The following is an 18303-nucleotide window of genomic DNA, read 5'->3' on the forward strand; positions in this document are numbered from 1 at the left end:
GGAAATCGCGTCTAAAGGGATGCAGTCTCTTTAATAATTATCAGTCCCTGATAATTACAAAATGACTCCTATACAGGTTCACTTAGCACATGGACACAGACAAACCTCTGTTTCTTCAGAATAACACAATGAAGGAATCTGCAACAAAGTTTAACCACATACTGCTCGGCCTATAGCAGAATGACAGCCGGGCGGTGGTTTCATTATCCTGACTGGGCATCATATGACGTCCAGCAGGATAAGCCTCTCGTGCGCACCCCTGACCCACCGCATCTCCGATCTCGGTAAAGAGCCTATGACTTAGGCTCTTTACCATGTGATCAGCTGTGTCCAATCACAGCTGATTACATCAAAACCAGAAAGTGACAGTTATCGGCTATTCCTCTATTCGCGCTGACAAGGGGCGAGTAGAGAGCAGCTGATAAACAGCTCTCCTGACGATTATCAGTGCAGACCCATCAGGGATGCCCATCAGTAATGCCTGTCGGTGCCTCCTCTTCATCACTGCTGCCTATCCGTTCCACCCATCAGTGCCGCCTCATTAGTGACAGTCAGTGAAGGAGAAAACGTACTTATTTAGAAAGTTTTATAACAAACGTAAAAAACATTTTTTTTTTTTTTTTTAAGCAAAAATTAAAAAAAAACAGCAGTGATTTAATACCACCAAAAGAAAGCTTTATTTGTGGGGGGGAAAAAATTATAAAAATTCCCTATGGGTACAGTGTTGCATGACTGCGCAATTGTCATTCAAAGTGGGAAAGCGCTGAAAATTTGTGGGCTGTCCCCTCCAATTGTTGTAAAAGTGATCACTCTTATACAGGTTGGATAAAAATTAATGATTCTTTAAAATTTAAAAAAATTAGATTTTTTTTTTTTTTTTTAATCAAATTAATTTTAATAAAATGCTTTTGAACATAAAATTCTATCTAAAGATAGATAGCTTTCTATTTTAAGATGCATTATTAATTTTAGTTTATTCAGCATAAAATGGAGCTTAGTTATGTAGCATGAGGTTGTATATTCTGCAATATTTACATTTTTGGTAAACTCATGCAATGAATGTCAGCTGAGATTCACACAATTTCGCAGTAACCATGAGAGAAAACAAAGTTCAGGAATATACCTTTATCCCATTGTTTTGCTAACCTATGTACACTACAAACTGTATGATTGAATCGGTTCTGATATCGCTGGTTTACTAACCTGACAGCTTATAAATCTAAATAGGAAACCTTCTATCTGTTTGCAAATATTAAAGATTCTAACTACCAGCAAGAATAAGTCCTTACATTTTAAAGTGCACCTGTCATTTCAGATTCATGGCGGCGCCTGTTAGCGGGCATCCACTCACCTGTTGCCTCCACGTCCCTCACCTTGTTGTGTCACTGCCGCATAACCAGCCGTCCCATTAAAGTGAATGAGACTGTCGGTGAGTCATCAGAGGGTCAGAGGAGGAGCCGCTGCGGGACAGAGATGACAGTCGCTCTTTAAAAATTATGATTTAAATCCATCCTGCTTTCACACTTACACTACTTACACTTGTACGTTTATATGCATACATCAGTCAGAAAGTGGTTTGATAAAAGGGAAACACAGGAGAAAAGCAAATGCAATGCATAGAAAATGAGCTTCAGCTCATGCACTGTATGTGAAAAGCACTTGAGTTGTTCTAACGCTCTGCTACACACGTGTATGAAAATGCAGCAGTCTAACATGCACAAGGGTAAGCTGGATTAGACATCAAATCCAGAACAGATGTAGTTTGGGATGGATGCCCACAGAGCAGATACTGGGTGCTTATATGTTCTCCACGAGTGTTCTCAGCTCTACCCATCTGTCATTGGCAATACAAGTTGATCTACGTTTTGCTCCATTTACACCTGTGCAGGTGTGGCATTAGGGCAGCCCATCAGGCCAATGGACAATTTGGGCACGGCCACTTTTTTATTTTTATTTATTTTTCCTCACTGTTTGTCACTTTCAACTTTTGTGTGTGTTTTTTCACTGGATGAAGGGTGAGAAGTCCTCTGGTTTACCCTTGACGTCTAGGGGGACTAACTGTGACCTTCTGGTTCCTTCCTCCCCTGCCTCTGGGGCGTCTCTCTTTGGCAGAACTCCCCTGACCTAGTATTCGGGGATGGCTTCGGCTGTCCTAGTAGAACGGGGTCTGCCAGGTCTTCTGGCTAGGTTGACCATGTTGAACCTATGTCCCAGTCAGAAGCCTAGTGCCCTGGGGGTCAGGGTACGTGTCTACCCCTTTCAGGGGGTGGACAAAAAGCACACTCTTAAAGTGGAGTTCCACCCACTTTTACAACTCTTCAGCATCCCTCACTAAACTGTGCACTGTAAACAAATTGGATATTTTTAAATTTTTTTTCTCAGCACCTACTGTATTTATTTTTCGCTTCCTCCCTGGCCGCGGCCCATCGCATCATTTCCTGTTTGCAATGCCTTCTGGGAAGGGGCGGCAACTTCCTCTGAAACTGCCGTTGCTATTGAAACCTGACCTGAAACCTATTACACTGCTTGTGCTGCACTGAGCATGTGCGAGATCTGCAAGGATGAGATCCAGGAAGAAATACAGTCTGGCTTCAGATGCCCACACTTAAGATGGCCACGGCCTGCTGTAAGTTTATAAAATAACAAACTACTGCTATAAACTAACAAAACAGACCTTAGTTTACAGTCTAACTTTACTAGAATACCTTAAGCTTGTGTATTATAGGGGTATTTTTATTTAAAAAGTATAATTTCGGCCGGAACACCACTTTAAGTGCACTTTTTTGTGTGTGTTCACATGCACGTTTTTTGTACACTTGCAGGTTTTTCCTTTATAGGATTTTTGCACCACCGCGAATCCTTAAAAAAAAAAAAATTAGAGCAACCTATCGCTTCTCGGCCTTTAGGCTAATATCAAGTAGTATCTGTTCTTATCGGTGATCCAGTGGAGGCGCTGTACTACCATCCTGACCTGACCAAGGTTGGAGTGGCTGCTGTGCAAATTTGCTGGAGTGATGGGGTCTTTGAAGGTTAGTATCGGCTGGAACAGAAACTGGGGCGCCCACAGGCAGGTGGGGCATGGGAATAATTCCCCCGTGAAAGCTGGAAGAGCCCATTACCTCCCTGATTTGAACATTCTACCTTGTCTGGCCATGGGCCAGGAAGGCAGAGGGTCCGCGATGCCTGTGCCCCCTGGGAGTAGTCGCCCTAGGGGATCTCTAAGTAACACTTGGGTGTGGGACCCCACGTGTGAAAAGAACTTGCGGTAACAACACTAAATTATGCTTTCCCTTTTGCTCTGCGCCTCATGGGCTGAGCCTTCTGGCTTAAGTCCGGTGCAGTTTTTGCTTACCAGGCCTCCAGGGCCCGGCCAGTGCACTATTTGGCATGGCCACTTTAAAAAAAAAAAAAAAAAAAATTTATTTTTCTCTCACTGTTTATCACCTTTCACTTTTGTGTGTGTTTTTTCACTGGATGAAGGGTGTGAGTCCTAGGGTTTACCTTGACGTCTAGGGGGGGATGTGTGACCTTCTGGTAGGGCTGCACAATAAATCGTCAAGAATTGTTATCTTGACTAAAGTGTTTCACAATTCTTTCTATGCAAAGAATTCTCTCTGCTCTTCTGAAGCCACAGCCCTCAAAAGAAAGGAATAGAAAAACTGGGCAGTCCGCCAAGAAACAAAACATTCTTTATCAGTTGAACTTAAGTATATAAACATTGTAACAATTTTCAATGGAATAGACATTGTGTGTAAGTGAAAAAAGTTTAACCACTTAAACACAACCTTTTTCTGAAATTTGTTGTTTTCAAGTTAAAATCTTTTTTTTTTTTTTTTTTTGCTAAAAAAATTACTAAAATTATTAAAAAAAAAAAAACAAAAAAACCCCAAACATTCTATATATTTTTTTAAATAGACACCCTAGAGAATAAAATGGTGGTTATTGCAATATTTTATGTCACACTGTATTTCTACAGCGGTCTTTCAAATGCAATTTTTTTAAAAATAATTACTTAATGAAAAAAAAAAAAAAAAAACCTAACCAGTAAAGTAAGCACATTTTTTTTTTTTTTTTTTTTTGTATAATGTGAAAGATTTTACGTTGTGAGAATCATGATCTTTTTATTCTAAGAAAAAAAAACGTGATTCTCATTTCAGCCAGAATTGTGCAGCTCTACCTTCTGGTTCCTTCCTCCCCTGCCTCCGGGAGGGTCTCTTTTCGGGAGAGCTCCCCTGACCTAGTATTTGGGGATGGCTTCGGCTGTCCCAGAAGAACGGGGTCTGCCAGGCCTTCTGGCTAGGCTGACCTTGTAAACTTTATGTCCCCGTCAGGTGCCTTGCACCCCTGGGGTCATAAGGTGGACAAAAGCACACCCTTAAAGTGGTTATAAAGGTTTGGTTTTAAAAATAACAAACATGTCATACTTCCCTCCGCTGTGCAGTTGGTTTTGCACAGAGTGGCCCCAATCCTCCTCTTCTGGGGTCCCTCCGCAGCGCTCCTGTCTCCTTCTCTTCTCAAGTGCCCCGTCGGAGAAGCGCTCTCCTTTGTGCACACCCATGCGGGCGTGCTCACGTGTCCTGCTGCTGCATCCGTAGACGTAGACAGCAGGACTCGGCTCCGCGTCATTGGATTTGATTGACAGCAACAGGAGCCAATGGCTGCACTGCTATCAATCTATCCAATCAGGACACTAGACACCGGCCGGAGCTGGTGTGCTCGTTTCTGTCATGGGAATTACGGGGCTCAGGTAAGTATAAGGGGGGCTCGGGGGCGCTGACGCAGCACAGGAGGTTTTTCACCCTAATGCATAGGGTGCACTGCTGTGTGTGTTCACATGCACGTTTTCTTGTACACTTACGGGTTTTTTCGTTGCAGGATTTTGCACCACCGCAGATACAAAAAAAATAAAAATTAGGGCAGCCCATTCACTTTCATTGGGTTTGTAAAACAGAACTCCTGTAGGGTTTTTTTGCTGTCTGTGTTCCATTGGGGACATTTCTCTTCACTCCGTGTCTCCTAGCCCAAACTGGGATTGTGAGAGAATCCCTCCAAACTACAGAAGTCCCTGATTGTCACTAGAGGAGCACCAAATGGAAATTTTGGTGCGCAAACCGAAAAATCAGAATGCACTTGGCTGAAACCGAAAATGACAGTTTAGAATACAATTTTTTATTTATTTTTTTTTAATTAATATCCTGAATAAATTTGAATTTTATTGTCAGCCATTATCAGCACCCTTACCGCAAGAAAACCTCAAGAAAAATGCATCCCTCTAAATTCTATGTATGTCTTCACACTGGTCCATGTGGTGTTACAAATCTTGCTTGCTGCATTTTGTCAGTAAAAAAAAAAAACGCACCTCCCCTTAGAAATGCATTGAAAACGCAGCAAGAACGCATCAATAACACACCATAAGCACAGTAAAATTGCGTGCGTTTTCGGTGCCATTATCTGCACCTTTTTCTCTGTCGGCAAAATGCCGAAAACACAATTTTCGGCTCGTATGTTTCAGCCACCGAAATTTCGGGGTATCTGTAACTTGTCACTAGATCTAGTGTTCCCATCAGAAGATTTCCCCTCTATTCCTGATTTGGGGACAATACAAAATTAGTGATTTTTCTTCCACTTTCGATGATAACCTTGACATAAATAAAGAGGGTGAATCTCCCTAAGGGGGATAGAGACAGCAATAGAAACCTGACGTGGGTTTTTATTGCTCTTCTGCCGGAACCGAGGAAGGAAATAATGTACAAAAGTTCTCATACTTTTTTTTTTTTTTTTTTTTTTTTTTTTTTTTTTTTTGTTTCTGATCATGCACAGTCTTTCATATTTCTGGTTTTCCTTGTACAAAATTAGTACAGTTAAAATGGAAATTGTTTTGTTCACGTATGAGAAAAAAGTAGCATATTGTCCCTTTGGAAATTTTCATTTGCAAAGTCTGAATCAGATGTGGAAAGTTGTGTACACACTGTACGAAAATCGAGCGATCATTCCTCGTACGGATTTTTCTTCCGAGTTTTCTCATAGTGTGTACCCTACTTTAAAAAGGTAAGTTTTGCCTTTTAGTTACCGTATATTTTTAATGCTCTTATGTTTTACATGCCCTGGTGTCTGTTTTAACTGGACTATTAAGCCTGGGTGGCAGGAATGTCTGCATGAACACTTGACCACTGTGATTGGCTGTCACAGCAGTCACATGATCAGGAGCTGGTCCAGCCAGTTCCTGATCATTACTAGAGACCAGAAGGTGTCTGACAGCCCACTCTCTGTGCTGGAAGTGCGCTCTTTGCACAGAAACCTCTGCTGTCTATGTAATCATATGTGAAGCATGTGTGCCTTTTTAAAGCCCATTCCCTTTGCTGCTGCACATATAAGTTTAACATGGGCAGCGGGAGGTTCCAGTTTTCAATTGAACCTTTCTATTACATAACAATAAAAGCACTTGGTCTCTGTGCTTCTGTATGCAATGCAGGCGGATCAGAACTGTCCTGAAAACATCACAGCCCCCTGTCTCAGTACACCTCTGGAGAGTCCTGATTTAAGCAGTGGGCTGGCTCTTGGGATGGGTTATGAAAGTATCAATATGCCTTGATGAGCCTCCGTGATTGAAAGAACTAATACCCAATGAATGAAGGGGGCGGGACAGGGACAGTCAGGCTGGGGAGGAAAGCGCTAGATCAGGGATATGCAATTAGTGGACCTCCAGCTGTTGGAAGACTACAAGTCCCATCATGCCTCTAGCTTGTGGCTATCAGAGTCTTGCTATGCCTCATGAGACTTGTAGTTCTGCAACAGCTGGAGGTCCGCTAACTGCATATCCCTGCGCTAGATGATTCTGGATGTCCTCCAGCCAGGAAATTAAATGGGCTGTATCTGACTGTAATGGAAATGGGTTTTGTTAAAATTTTAGCATGTTGATGAGGGGAGAGGGAGGAACCAAGTAAGTGAAATAAAGGCAGATTAAGGGCCAGTTCACACCAGATGCAGTTCCGTGTTCTTTTTTTCTGCACTAAAAATGCATGCAGTGTGTTTTCCATGTATTCCTATGGCTCTAGTTCACACCAGTGCAGTCAGTTTCCCGTGCAAGAAACTGACTGACTTTGATACAATTTGCTAGGTTCCAGTACAGTTCTGTGCAGAAAAAATGCAGCACGCTCATTTTTTTTTTTTTTTTTATGGCACTGGTGTGAACTAGAGCCATTGGAATACATGGAAAGCACGGTACATGCATTTTTAGTGCAGAAAAAAGCGCACAGAACTGGTGTGAACTAGAACTAGGGCCGGTTCACACTGCTGCAAATTCTATTGCAAACTTGAGCCATTGCAAAGTCATTTTAATAACATTGCTTTCCATGAGTGCCGTTCACATCAATGCGTTGCAAATCTAAGCTGCCTAAAAAAAGGGTCCTGTCCGAGTTTGATCCACGTGCGATGCGAATTCAGCTCCATAGACTGCAAAATTTGCAGTAGAATCGCAAGAACACATAAAGAAGTCGCAATGCAAATTCACTACGCGGTCGGTTCACGCTGCTACGGTGCGAATTTTGCGTGAATTTGATCCGATTGCGTTGCGAATTTTCATTGCAAGTTCTTTGTGTTCTGGCGAATCTACTGCAATTCTACGGCAAATATTGCATTGAATTCGCATCACACACGGATCAAACTCGCACAGGACCCTTTTTGAACGCAGCTTAGATTCGCAACGCATTGATGTGAACGGCACTTATGGAAAACTGTTATTTAAATGACTTGCGAATTTGAGCGATCGCAACGGCTCAAATTTGCAATAGAATTCTCAGCAGTGTGAACTGGCCCTTTAGGGATATTAAAGGCGTTTTTAAATAAGAAAACATGTTATACTTGCCTGCTCTGTTTTAAAACCATTACACAGAGCAGCCCCGATCCTCCTCTTCTTGGGTCCTTCGCCGGTGCTCTTCCCTTCTGCATTTAGAACCACTTTAAGCTTCAGATGAAAGTGAATGCAGCAAGTCGCACAATGAAGCCTTAAATGTAGGAGATGCTGAGACTTATTTTCTGTTGTTCAGGTTGATTGAAGAGAATAAGAAGCACCAGCAACTGATCCTGGATATCTGCTCTGAAAAGGACAATTTAAGAGAAGACCTGAGGAAAAGAGGAGAGACGGAGATTCTTCATCTGACCTCCATCAAACAGGTGACAGTCACAGCAGTGCTTACAACTCAACTCCAGGCTGATATGAAGGACACAAATTAAAGGAGAAGTATGGCCTGAGCTTGTTGGGCTGTGCTTCTCCTATGGATCACAGGAGTGCAGTTCGTTCTGCATTCCTGTAAACTGTTTTCAGCCGACTGCAGGCTAAAACCCTCTGTCAGCTGACGTCACTCAGCCAGTCCTGGCTTGGGAAAGATCCTCACCATATGGTTGGGATCCACCCAAATGCCTGTAGCTGCACCTGCCTCAGCCTCTCAGCTATCCGCCGAGAGCCTGAGCCAGCCGCTCCCTTCCCCTCCACAACCCAGTGCTCCCAATGATCAGAGCGGAGGGGACAACTGAGCGATCAGCAGTGGTGGCAGGGGACAGATGCTGCATCCACCTAGGTGCGTATAGATGTTAGGTTTGGAATTAAAAAAAAAAACTATCTTTTAATGCAGCTCTGTACTCAATACTTCACTAAATTAAAAGTACCTGAATTTTTAACTTGGTATCGGCTTCTTCCAGTCCCTATACAGCAGAGCTTAGACTGAGAGACAGAAGCAGCACAAGAAGCCAATCAGTTGTAGTGCAGGAGGAATATGCTGATAGGAGATGAGGAGCATAACAGAGAGGTGAGCTCATCAGTTTGCTGCTTCTCCTTAGACTGTCCAATCACAGGCTGGGGAAGAGAAAAAACCTTTAGTCTTAGTTCACCCTTATGCAGGTTGCGGTTGATGCATTTTCCGGATGTGTTTTGCATTGTTTTTTTAGGAGGTGTTTGCTGTTTTGCGGGAGAAACTAGCAAAAATGCAAGCACTGTGTTTTTGGTGTGTTTCCTTTAACTGCTTACCGACCAACCGCCGCAGTTCTACTGCGGCAGGTTGGCTCCCCTGCGCAAGCCGTCGTAGCTATACGTAGGCTCGTGGGGTCGGGATAGCGGGGGCGCGTGCGCCGCCGCACAGCAGGGGGCCAGTGCCCGCGGCCGACGGTCATCGCGACTGTGAGCAGGAGAGACAGAACAGGGACGAGTGTGTGAAAAACACACACTTCCCTGTTCTGTTCTGACAGGAGTGACAGATTGTGTGTTCCTATTAGCTAGGAACCACGATCTGTCATTTCCTCCAGTCAGCCCCCTTCAGTTAGAATCGCCTACCAGGGAACAAAAAAAAAAAAAATGCTATGAATCTATCCCCTATTTTGTAGACGCTATAACTTTTGCGCAAACCAATCAATATACGCTTATTGCGATATTTTTATTTTTTTTTTACCAAAAATATGTAGAAGAATACATAGGGCCTAAACTGAGGAAAAAAATAGTTTTTTTGTATATTTTTGGGGGACATTTATTATAGCAAAAAGTAAAAAATGATGCTTTTTTTTTTTTTTTCAATTTTGTTTGGGTACAACGTCGCACGACCGCGCAATTGTCAGTTAAAGCGACGCAGTGCCGAATCTCAAAAAGTGCTCTGGTCAGGAAGGGGGTAAATTTTTCAGGGGCCAAAGTGGTTAAAATATATGGAACCAAAAATGCAACCTGCTGCGAGCAAAAAAGTCCCTGACCTTTTCCAAAAAATTGAATTGGTGAAAAACACACACAAATGTAGACATGACCCATAGGAAACCATGGCAAATGGACTGTAGCTTGTTTCTGCAAAACTCAAAAAGCACTGGAAAACACATAGGTGTTAACCAGGCCTTAAGTGTTACTGAACTGCAGCAGAGACAAATCCAGTCTGTCCAAAGACAGAGGCGGAAGTTAGGACACTAAATGTCATATAATTCTCTACACACCTCGGTCTGCAAGAAGCATTTCAATAGCTTTGCATAGGAGGTTTATAGATCTGGTTTGCATCTACATGTGTACAGTGGAGGGTGTTGACATTTGTTTAGCATGGCGTCTATTCTAATAAAGACAATTTTTTTCCTGCAGCATTCCCTCTAAAATATAGAGCAGGACTTATTGGACTTCTTCTGAATAGATAGACCCTCCACCCTGCCCTACAAAAAATGACGATAATATCTAATACAAAACGCATGAACAAGTACACTTGCCTATATCCATGCTGCTTTTCTTTCCTTTTGTGCCTATTTCAGGATACCTATAGAGGCAGCCAGCACCCGCTTCCAGGACGCATGCAATTCTTTATTTTTACAAAGAAGGAATACATGTAGTCCTCCACGCTCACACGTTTCAGCGCTCAGTGGGCCTTAAAGTGGTTGTATACCCCCAATGCGGAAGTTGTACCCATAGGTAAGTCTTACCTATAGGTACTGTAAATATATCCTAAACGTGCGCTGTTTAGGAGATATTTACCTTGTAGTGCGCTGATGATGTCATCAGGACATGCGCTGTGAAGAAATGGCCCTCCGTGTCGTATCTTCACTCACAAGTGCTGTGACTGACTGCCCCTGCACGTATATGATGTCACGCGACTCCAGCCAGTCACAGAGCCGGACTCTGCGGCCCTGGAGGAAGCGGGGCAAAGATGTGTCCACCAGCGGGGACTTATCGGGCTTCGTTTGCAGGTAAGTGGCACATAATGGGCTAGTATGTGACGCATACTAGTCCATTAAGCTTTTACTTTGCAGGGGATAAAAGAGGAAGTAAAACCCATTTTTAAAAGAGAAGTATGGGGTTGGTTTTCTCTTCTAAATCATGCTTACCTAGGTGGATGCTGCATTTGAGCAGAGAGTTGGTGTCAGTCAGTAACTCTCTGCTCTGCATTTCCGTGAGTGCCAGGAAAGCGCGTGTGACACATGTTTGCCCTGCTGACAGATGGACTGTGCAGCTGCTGCTTCCAAATTGACATGAATGGGACTTCCTGCCCACTCTGGCTGTGCTGGAATGATGGACTTCTGTGCCCATGCGCAGGATGACGTCATTCCCTTTACAGCCCATCAGAAGGCAGAAAACCCAGCACCTGAAAGTAGGCGAGGAGAAGACAGCGGCTGGCGAGGGATTCACAGCCACATCGTTAGAATGTGGATTTGAGTATTTTTGTGAGTTTATTTCTGCTTTAAGGGTTACAGAAGCTGCTTTTACCTATCCCAATATGGTGCTTGTGCTAAATAAATGTTATTAGTCTCATTATTTTGTGGTAAAACAGCACACAAATTATAAAATGCACAAAAAAAGGAAAAACACAAATGAAATGAACATATAAATAAACTAAACTATGCAAAAATAATAGTAAATCCGATTTTTTTTTTTTTTTTAACAACAAATTTTCATTAACCAGCAAATAAGCAAAATTTCACTAAAATCGCACCGTTCATTACTATTTGTGAGCCTTCATTGTCATTCTGTCTGGACCTCTTAAGAGCGTCCCAAGTCCAGAGGTCTGAAGTGCATTGCAATGGTTAAAGACTGAATTATTGTAATTTACAACCTGAGGAAAGTCCATTCTGTGTGTTTAACCCTCCTGTAATTTTGTGATTTCCTCACCTGTGATTTGCTGTTATGTGCTCTCTGCAGCTCATAGTATTGGTTTTATGTACAAGGAGTGTCAGTGCTTAGAATCTGCAGAATTAACTTTATGTATTGGCTTAACGACAACTAGTCACCTTGCCCTTTTTATCTTCCAACAACAAAGTAAAGGATAAAAAGGGGATTGGGTTGCTACAGGGACACAGTTCATTGTTTAGAAATGGTCCTACACAAAGCTCATGTCTTGTAATCAACCACAGCTTCATGGTAAAATGGCAATTAATCCAAGCATTGAGCATTGTTAAAGTGGTTGTAAAGGGTGAAGGTTTTTTTTTACCTTTTTTATGCACTCTTTGCATGAAGTTAAAAAACCTTCTGTGTGCAACAGTGCCCCCCCCCCCCCCAAACACTTACCTGAGGCCGATCCTGATTTAGCAATGTGCCTGGGCTCTCCTGTGTCTCTTCCTCCTCATTGGTTGAGACAGCAGCGGTAGCCATTGGCTCCCGCTAATGTCGATCATAGCCAATTAAGGGAGAGGCTGAGGGGAGGGAGTAAGCCTGCTTGGGTGACCCAATACCTTGCTGTTGGGGGCACTAGGCAGAAGGGAGGAGCCATGAGGGCCGGCGAAGGACCTGAGGAGTGAAGGATCAGGGCTGCTCTGTGCAAAACAACTGCACAGAGCAGGTAAGTATAACATGGTAAAAAGAAAAAAAAGACAAGCGTTTTAAAGCGGGTGTATACCCACAGACAAAAAATAAAACATAAATAAAACCTGTAAGGCAAAAACATAATGAGCTAGCATGCACCACATGCTAGCTCATTATGAAATTCTTACCTTAAAATGAAGCCTCGACATTGCATCCTGCCGAGGGAGCTGACATTTTCCCCTCTGCGTTTCTTTCGTGTTCTCGGCTCCAGCGGAGTGAGTGGCCGGAGCCGCGATGAGGCCACTCCCGCGAATACGCCCGGAAGTCCCCTGTTGCGGCACAATGCTCCGGACCTTCACTGTGCATGCAGGGTGAATACCTCCTTAACCGTGTAGGTTTAGGAGATATTCAATTTACCAACAGGTAAGCCTTATTATAGGCTTACCTGTAGGTAAAAATGTAAAAAAGTGGTATACAACCACTTTAATGTGACTTCAAAGCTGAAGTTTGAGCTGCTTATATTTTGGGTTCCCTGGTTCCCACCTTCCCCCTCATCATGCTCCTAACATTTTATATAAAACCTTTTTGTTTTTCATTGCATGACCTATTTTTGTCCCAATGGTGTCATCGCTGGGTCTCTGTGCAGTTCTGTGAAATGCAGGCAAATCTAACGTTTGGGCAGAGCCAGCAGGGTGCTGTATAAAGCTTCCTGAAACAGTCACAGCACCCGGCCTCAGTACTCCTCTTAAGAGCCCTCAATCCTGTTGCAAGCAGTGGGCTGGGTCTTAGGAGGAGTTATGCAATTTTCAAAATGCATTGATGGGTGAATGTCCAGTCTGGAGGAGTGGGTGTTCTTAGGCAGACTACATGTGATGCTGAGTCTCCATCATTGAAAGAACTGGAATCCAATGAATAAAAAGGGTGGGCCAGAGACAGTCAGGCTGGGGAGGAAAGGACTAGATGACGACGGCTCAGAGAAATGTACTGATATTTACAGCAGGTTTGTCTATGCATCTATGAGGTGAAAGTGGATTTTCACCCACTATGTCCTCATCCTTCCACTGCATGATTGGGGATCCTTTTTTTTTTTTTTTCCCTTTTGTCAACCTACCCGCACGTTATTTGCCTGTTCCCCCTTTGCCTCTTGGGATATGAACGTTGCATATCCAAGTAGGCAAAGCCTTTCATTCAGTAAAAAAGAGGGCAGGTCGTCATTGAGAGATGTGCTGGCTGAACCCCGAGCAGCCAGCAGCCTCTTGATGATGTCACCACAAAACATGGCAGCGCGTGACCAAGCGCTGCCAGAAGAGAGGAGGATCTGGATAGCGCTGGATCCGCTGGGTGGGTAAGTATCTAAAATGTGCAGATCTCACCACCTTGAAGGTAGGGGTTTAATATAAAAAAAAAAAAATGTGTGATGGGGAGGGTGAATATTAACTCTTAGGAGACGTTCAAAATTCTTTGCACCCCAAGAACCATTAAAACCATCTTAACCACTTGCTGCCCGCGCTATAGCCGAAAGACTACTACAGCACAGGTTTCGTCCTCCCGTTCTCACGCGGCACTCTGATTGCTGAGTCTGTGAGACTTGGCTGATAATAGATCGGGTAAAGGACCAGCATGAAGGAAAAAGAGCTGCAGCTTCTGTTTAGAGGGACATCAGTACCCTTAGCGCCCGCATGTTCTGCTAATCAGTGCCACCTATCAGTGCAGCCTCATCAGCGCACATCAGTGAAGGAGAAATATTAACTGTGTACAAAATGTTCTAACAAAATATGAAAACATTTTTTTTTTTTTTTAATTTTTGGTCTTTTTTTTTTTTTGATTAAATACTTCCAAAAGAAGCTCTATTTGTGTGAAAAAAATGATACAAATGTTATGGGTAGAGTGTTCATGACTGCGCAATTGCCATTCAAAGTGTGACAGCGTCGAAAGCTGAAAATTTGGCCTGGGCTGGAAGGGGGTATAAGTGAGGTAAGCAAATGGTTAATTTTGCCTTCCTTGTTGACTACAAAGCGTTTAAATAAAATGTCCCAATTTTGGACAAAATGTTCTGCAAAGCAAAAAAAAACATCCAATTTTGCCGATCTTTACCGCCGAGACAATCCTGTTCAGCAGCTACAATGGATGCATTTCTTATCTTTCCTGTCAGGTTTCTGTAATGGTAAATGGAAGGAAATCTCCCCAAGGAAGACTCAAACAACCAGATGCTTCTCACTTTTCCATGATCTGTCCAAAATAAAATGAAAGTCTGGACTGGTGTTCTAGTTTAACCCAGAATGTATGTTTTGTAAGATCCGGTTGAATGTAGATGCAATTTGGGCAGTGTATATTTGTATTCAGTTTTGTGAGCATTGAATTTTGATGAGAATACCAGTGTTCAGAGTTTCAGGGAGATGACGTCTGCTAAGAACATCACATATGATGACTTTCACGTGTGATCCTCTGTGGAATGCGAGGCAGCAGGAACACGCCTGTCAACTCACCCTGTGGAATGACAACACCTGATGAGTGATGAGCTAGTAGTATTTACACACATTCAACTGGACTTGTTCTGTAATATTGAAGATGTTTTGGAACTTCCCAAAGCCGCTTCTTCAGTTCTAATAAGGTGAGGACTACGCAGTCTCCCCACACCCCGAGGAAACGGGACGTTCTTTGTAGGGCAGCGAGGTGCACGTTTTCATACAGAACGTTTTGTTTGCAGGAGGTGTAAAAGAGATCAAACTGGAACAGCCATCCCTGATCGGGGAGCCTTCAACAAAATCTGTCTTCCTCATATAATATCATTTTAACATCTTTACCCTGGCAATTTCCAGTTCTAAAGACTGTCCGGAACATATAAATCCAATACTTTATAACCACATCCACAGACCATTTAATTCAAGCACCATGGAATGTGTAGATATTGGTTGTCCAAGTACAGGATGGGAGGTGTGAAAGACATGGAACCACACTGTTCTAGTGGTATAATTCCAGCCTTGGTGTAAGAGGCCTACATGGGTGTCAATCTTTCTATTCAAATGGCTGAAGTTGTGGATTGTTGTTATATCTCCGAGGGTAGAGATGCTCCTGCAGTCTCTCTCTTGATATGTTTCATCATCATCATCATCATCATCATCATCATCATCATCATCATCATCATCAATCAAGAGTCCCCCACCATCCCTTATATCACAGTGCACCCCCCTTACCTTGTGCTGCTGCCAGGAAGAAGTTGGGGGCAGAGCTGAAAAGCAGAAAGTGCAGGGTCTGCCGGAGTCTGATCAATGCTGAGACCAGGGGAGGTGGAGATGAGGGGGTGCTGTGGCTGCATGGAGAAGCACAGGATCTTGTGCTGAGACGAGTTGGGGGTGGAGACGGGGGGGGGGGTGTCGCAGCTGCAGGAAAGGTGCAACAGCCACATGAAATGGCCTGGCGGGCTGGATTAGGCTCACGGGCCTTGTGTTTGACCCATGTAATGTAGAGGAAACTGGTCCTCCTTCCTCCTGCTGGCGATGCACCCCACAATTGTATTTGCTTTTTCCATTGCCAAGCCACAATGTTGGCTCACTTTCCTGTCATCTGAAATAGGAAAAAAAATATTTACTGTAAAACTAACACATTTCCTCTTGATACTTTCCTTGCATCTCCATTCATCTATCAAGCCCCATAGTACTTCTGGCTTTGGGGCACCATGCAACTGTCCCCAATATTTCCAATGAAGCAGGTCTGAGTGATGTTGTGGTGGGGTCATGTAATCAGCCGTGTAATATAAGGACCTACAGTTAAAGATACAAGTTGAATGAATTGTTTAGGTTTGTCCTATTACAGAGTTTTGATAAACTTAAAGGAGAAGTACAATCATACTCGCCTATATGGATGCAGCAGCTGCCCCCCCCCCCCCCCCCCCTACACCGAAAAATTAGCAATCACTTGACCACTGATCACTCACTTCTTGGTCTCCAGTGATCATAGATCTGGTGACTGTCAGTTACTGGCTGTCTGCTCTGCCCCTCCAGTGCTCACTGGAGTGCTGGGCTGTGGAGGGGTGGGAGCTGCCGCCTCAGGAGGCCTGCATGGCAGTGATGAAGAGGCTGGACTGAACCAGCTGCTGGTCAGGCATCTGGTGGATCGGAACATTGTCAGGATCACTGCGGAGCTTGTACTGACTCTGTGATGTGAGCTGACAGTGGGTCTCAGGGTTGCTGAAATAAGAAGTATGGAAAAAAGCTTTGGTCATACTTCTTTCTTATTTAAATGAGATTGTACAGGGATTTTGCAAACCAGTTATAGTTTGCATGACCACCCTAATGGCCTTTTTTCCTTGTTGTTTTTAAAATAACTTGAAATATGTACTGCAATCTGTTCTAAATGCAATTTAATTTTTTGCTGAAATCTTGAACCGTTAGCATGACATCAGTCTCTGGCAAGTACAGAACTGAGGATGGACAAATTTATCACCGGCCCTGGTTTGTTTTAGGATCTACACTCACCGGCCACTTTATTAGGTACATCTGGCTAGTACCGGGTTGGACCCCCTTTTGCCTTCAGAACTGCCTTAATTCTTCGTGGCATAGATTCAACAAGCATTCTTCAGAGATTTTAGTCCATAGTGACATGAGAGCATCACGCAGTTGCTGCAAATTTGTCGGCTGCACATCCATGATGTGAATCTCCTGTTCTACCACATCCCAAAGGTGCTCCATTGGATTATGATCTGATGGCTGTGGAGGTCATTGGAGTACATTGAACTCCTTTTTTATATTCAAGAAACCAGTTTGAAATGATTTGATCTTTGTGACTTGCTGCATTATTCTGCTGGAAGGAGCCATCAGAAGATGGGTTCACTGTAGTCATAAAGGGATGGACATGGTCAGCAACAATACTCAGGTAGGCTGTGGAGTTTAAAACCTTTTTGAACATATTACGTGTTATACCCATATTTAGGGTGTAACATGTTCAGCATCAGACCCATCTCCCCACGATCCCCCCCCCCCCCCCACCCCTCCTCTATATGGCAGTGAGTCTGGGATCTTCTCATACTCGCTGCCACAATTCAAAGAGAGCGAGGCTCTGCCCACACAGCCACATCATTGATTCAAAGATCCCTGTGAGTCAATGAACTGACTGATAGAATTTGCGGCTGCCGTCTTTTTGATCTCAAAGAACTACCACGACCCTGTTGAGCACTGTGGTAGTTCATGGATTCTAACACTGGCAGTCTGCAGGAGAACTGCATGGCATCAGATCTGCTGGTTGCTGGTGCAATGCTTTCCAGGCTCCTAAAAAAAAATGCATTTGCTATATTCTTTCTCCTCTTCTTCTTTTTTTTTTTTTTTTTCCTCCAAAAAATTGCAATTATTATTTTTTTGTTAAAAGGTTAACCTATTTTTCAGGCTGGCCGTACATCGCTCGAACTTTGGCTGCTTCAGCAGGTACTGGACACTTTTTTGATCAGTGTGGGGTCACCCCCGCTTCATAGAAGTCGATCAGACATGTTGGAAACATTTTCCAACATGCTCAAATGCAAAAGTTTGGGCATGTAGGGCTACCCTTAGGGGAAACATCACTCAGTCCTAGCTTTCTATGGGACAGCATGGATTTCTGTTCTTTTTTTTGTTGTTTTTTTTTTTAATCCGTAAGAAGTACTAGACTGGACTGCTTCTGTCTGCCGGGCCAATGGCAGAAGAAACGATGACCGGTTCTGAATCTGACACCACAGAAAGTGGGCAGATGCCCCCCTCACCCTTCATTCTCAGGGACACATCCGCCTGTGTATGTATGGCTAGCCATATATTGCATCAGAACTGCAACTTGCTTTTGGATTGGTGTCATGCAGCTGTAAGGCGAGACGTTGCATGTGTGTCCCTCACATATTCAGAATTGTCACTTGCAGCTGCGGAGATGGTGCACTGAAACTCTGCATTCCTTGCTTGTTAAAGGCTGGATTAACGTGCGGGCACATAATCATATATAATAATGATTATAGTGAGTGACGAGCTGGAGACTCACCCAGCTCTGCTTGTAATTTCATATACAATCAAAGCTTAGTATGCTGGGAGTTGGTCTAAAAA

The 18303-nt window shown here is 43.5% G+C and overlaps 1 protein-coding gene across 1 annotated transcript in view; it reads left to right on the top strand.

Annotated features, from left to right (window-relative positions):
• Positions 1–18303, top strand: part of CCDC186 (coiled-coil domain containing 186) — a 127695-nt gene that overhangs the window by 22827 nt on the left and 86565 nt on the right. The window contains exon 3 of the mRNA XM_073595853.1: positions 8046–8172. Within this exon, the coding sequence (XP_073451954.1) occupies positions 8046–8172 (127 nt within the window). The remainder of the gene's footprint in view (positions 1–8045; positions 8173–18303) is intronic.

Source organism: Aquarana catesbeiana, linkage group LG08 (assembly GCF_042186555.1).
Source record: "Aquarana catesbeiana isolate 2022-GZ linkage group LG08, ASM4218655v1, whole genome shotgun sequence".
NCBI lineage: Eukaryota > Metazoa > Chordata > Amphibia > Anura > Ranidae > Aquarana > Aquarana catesbeiana.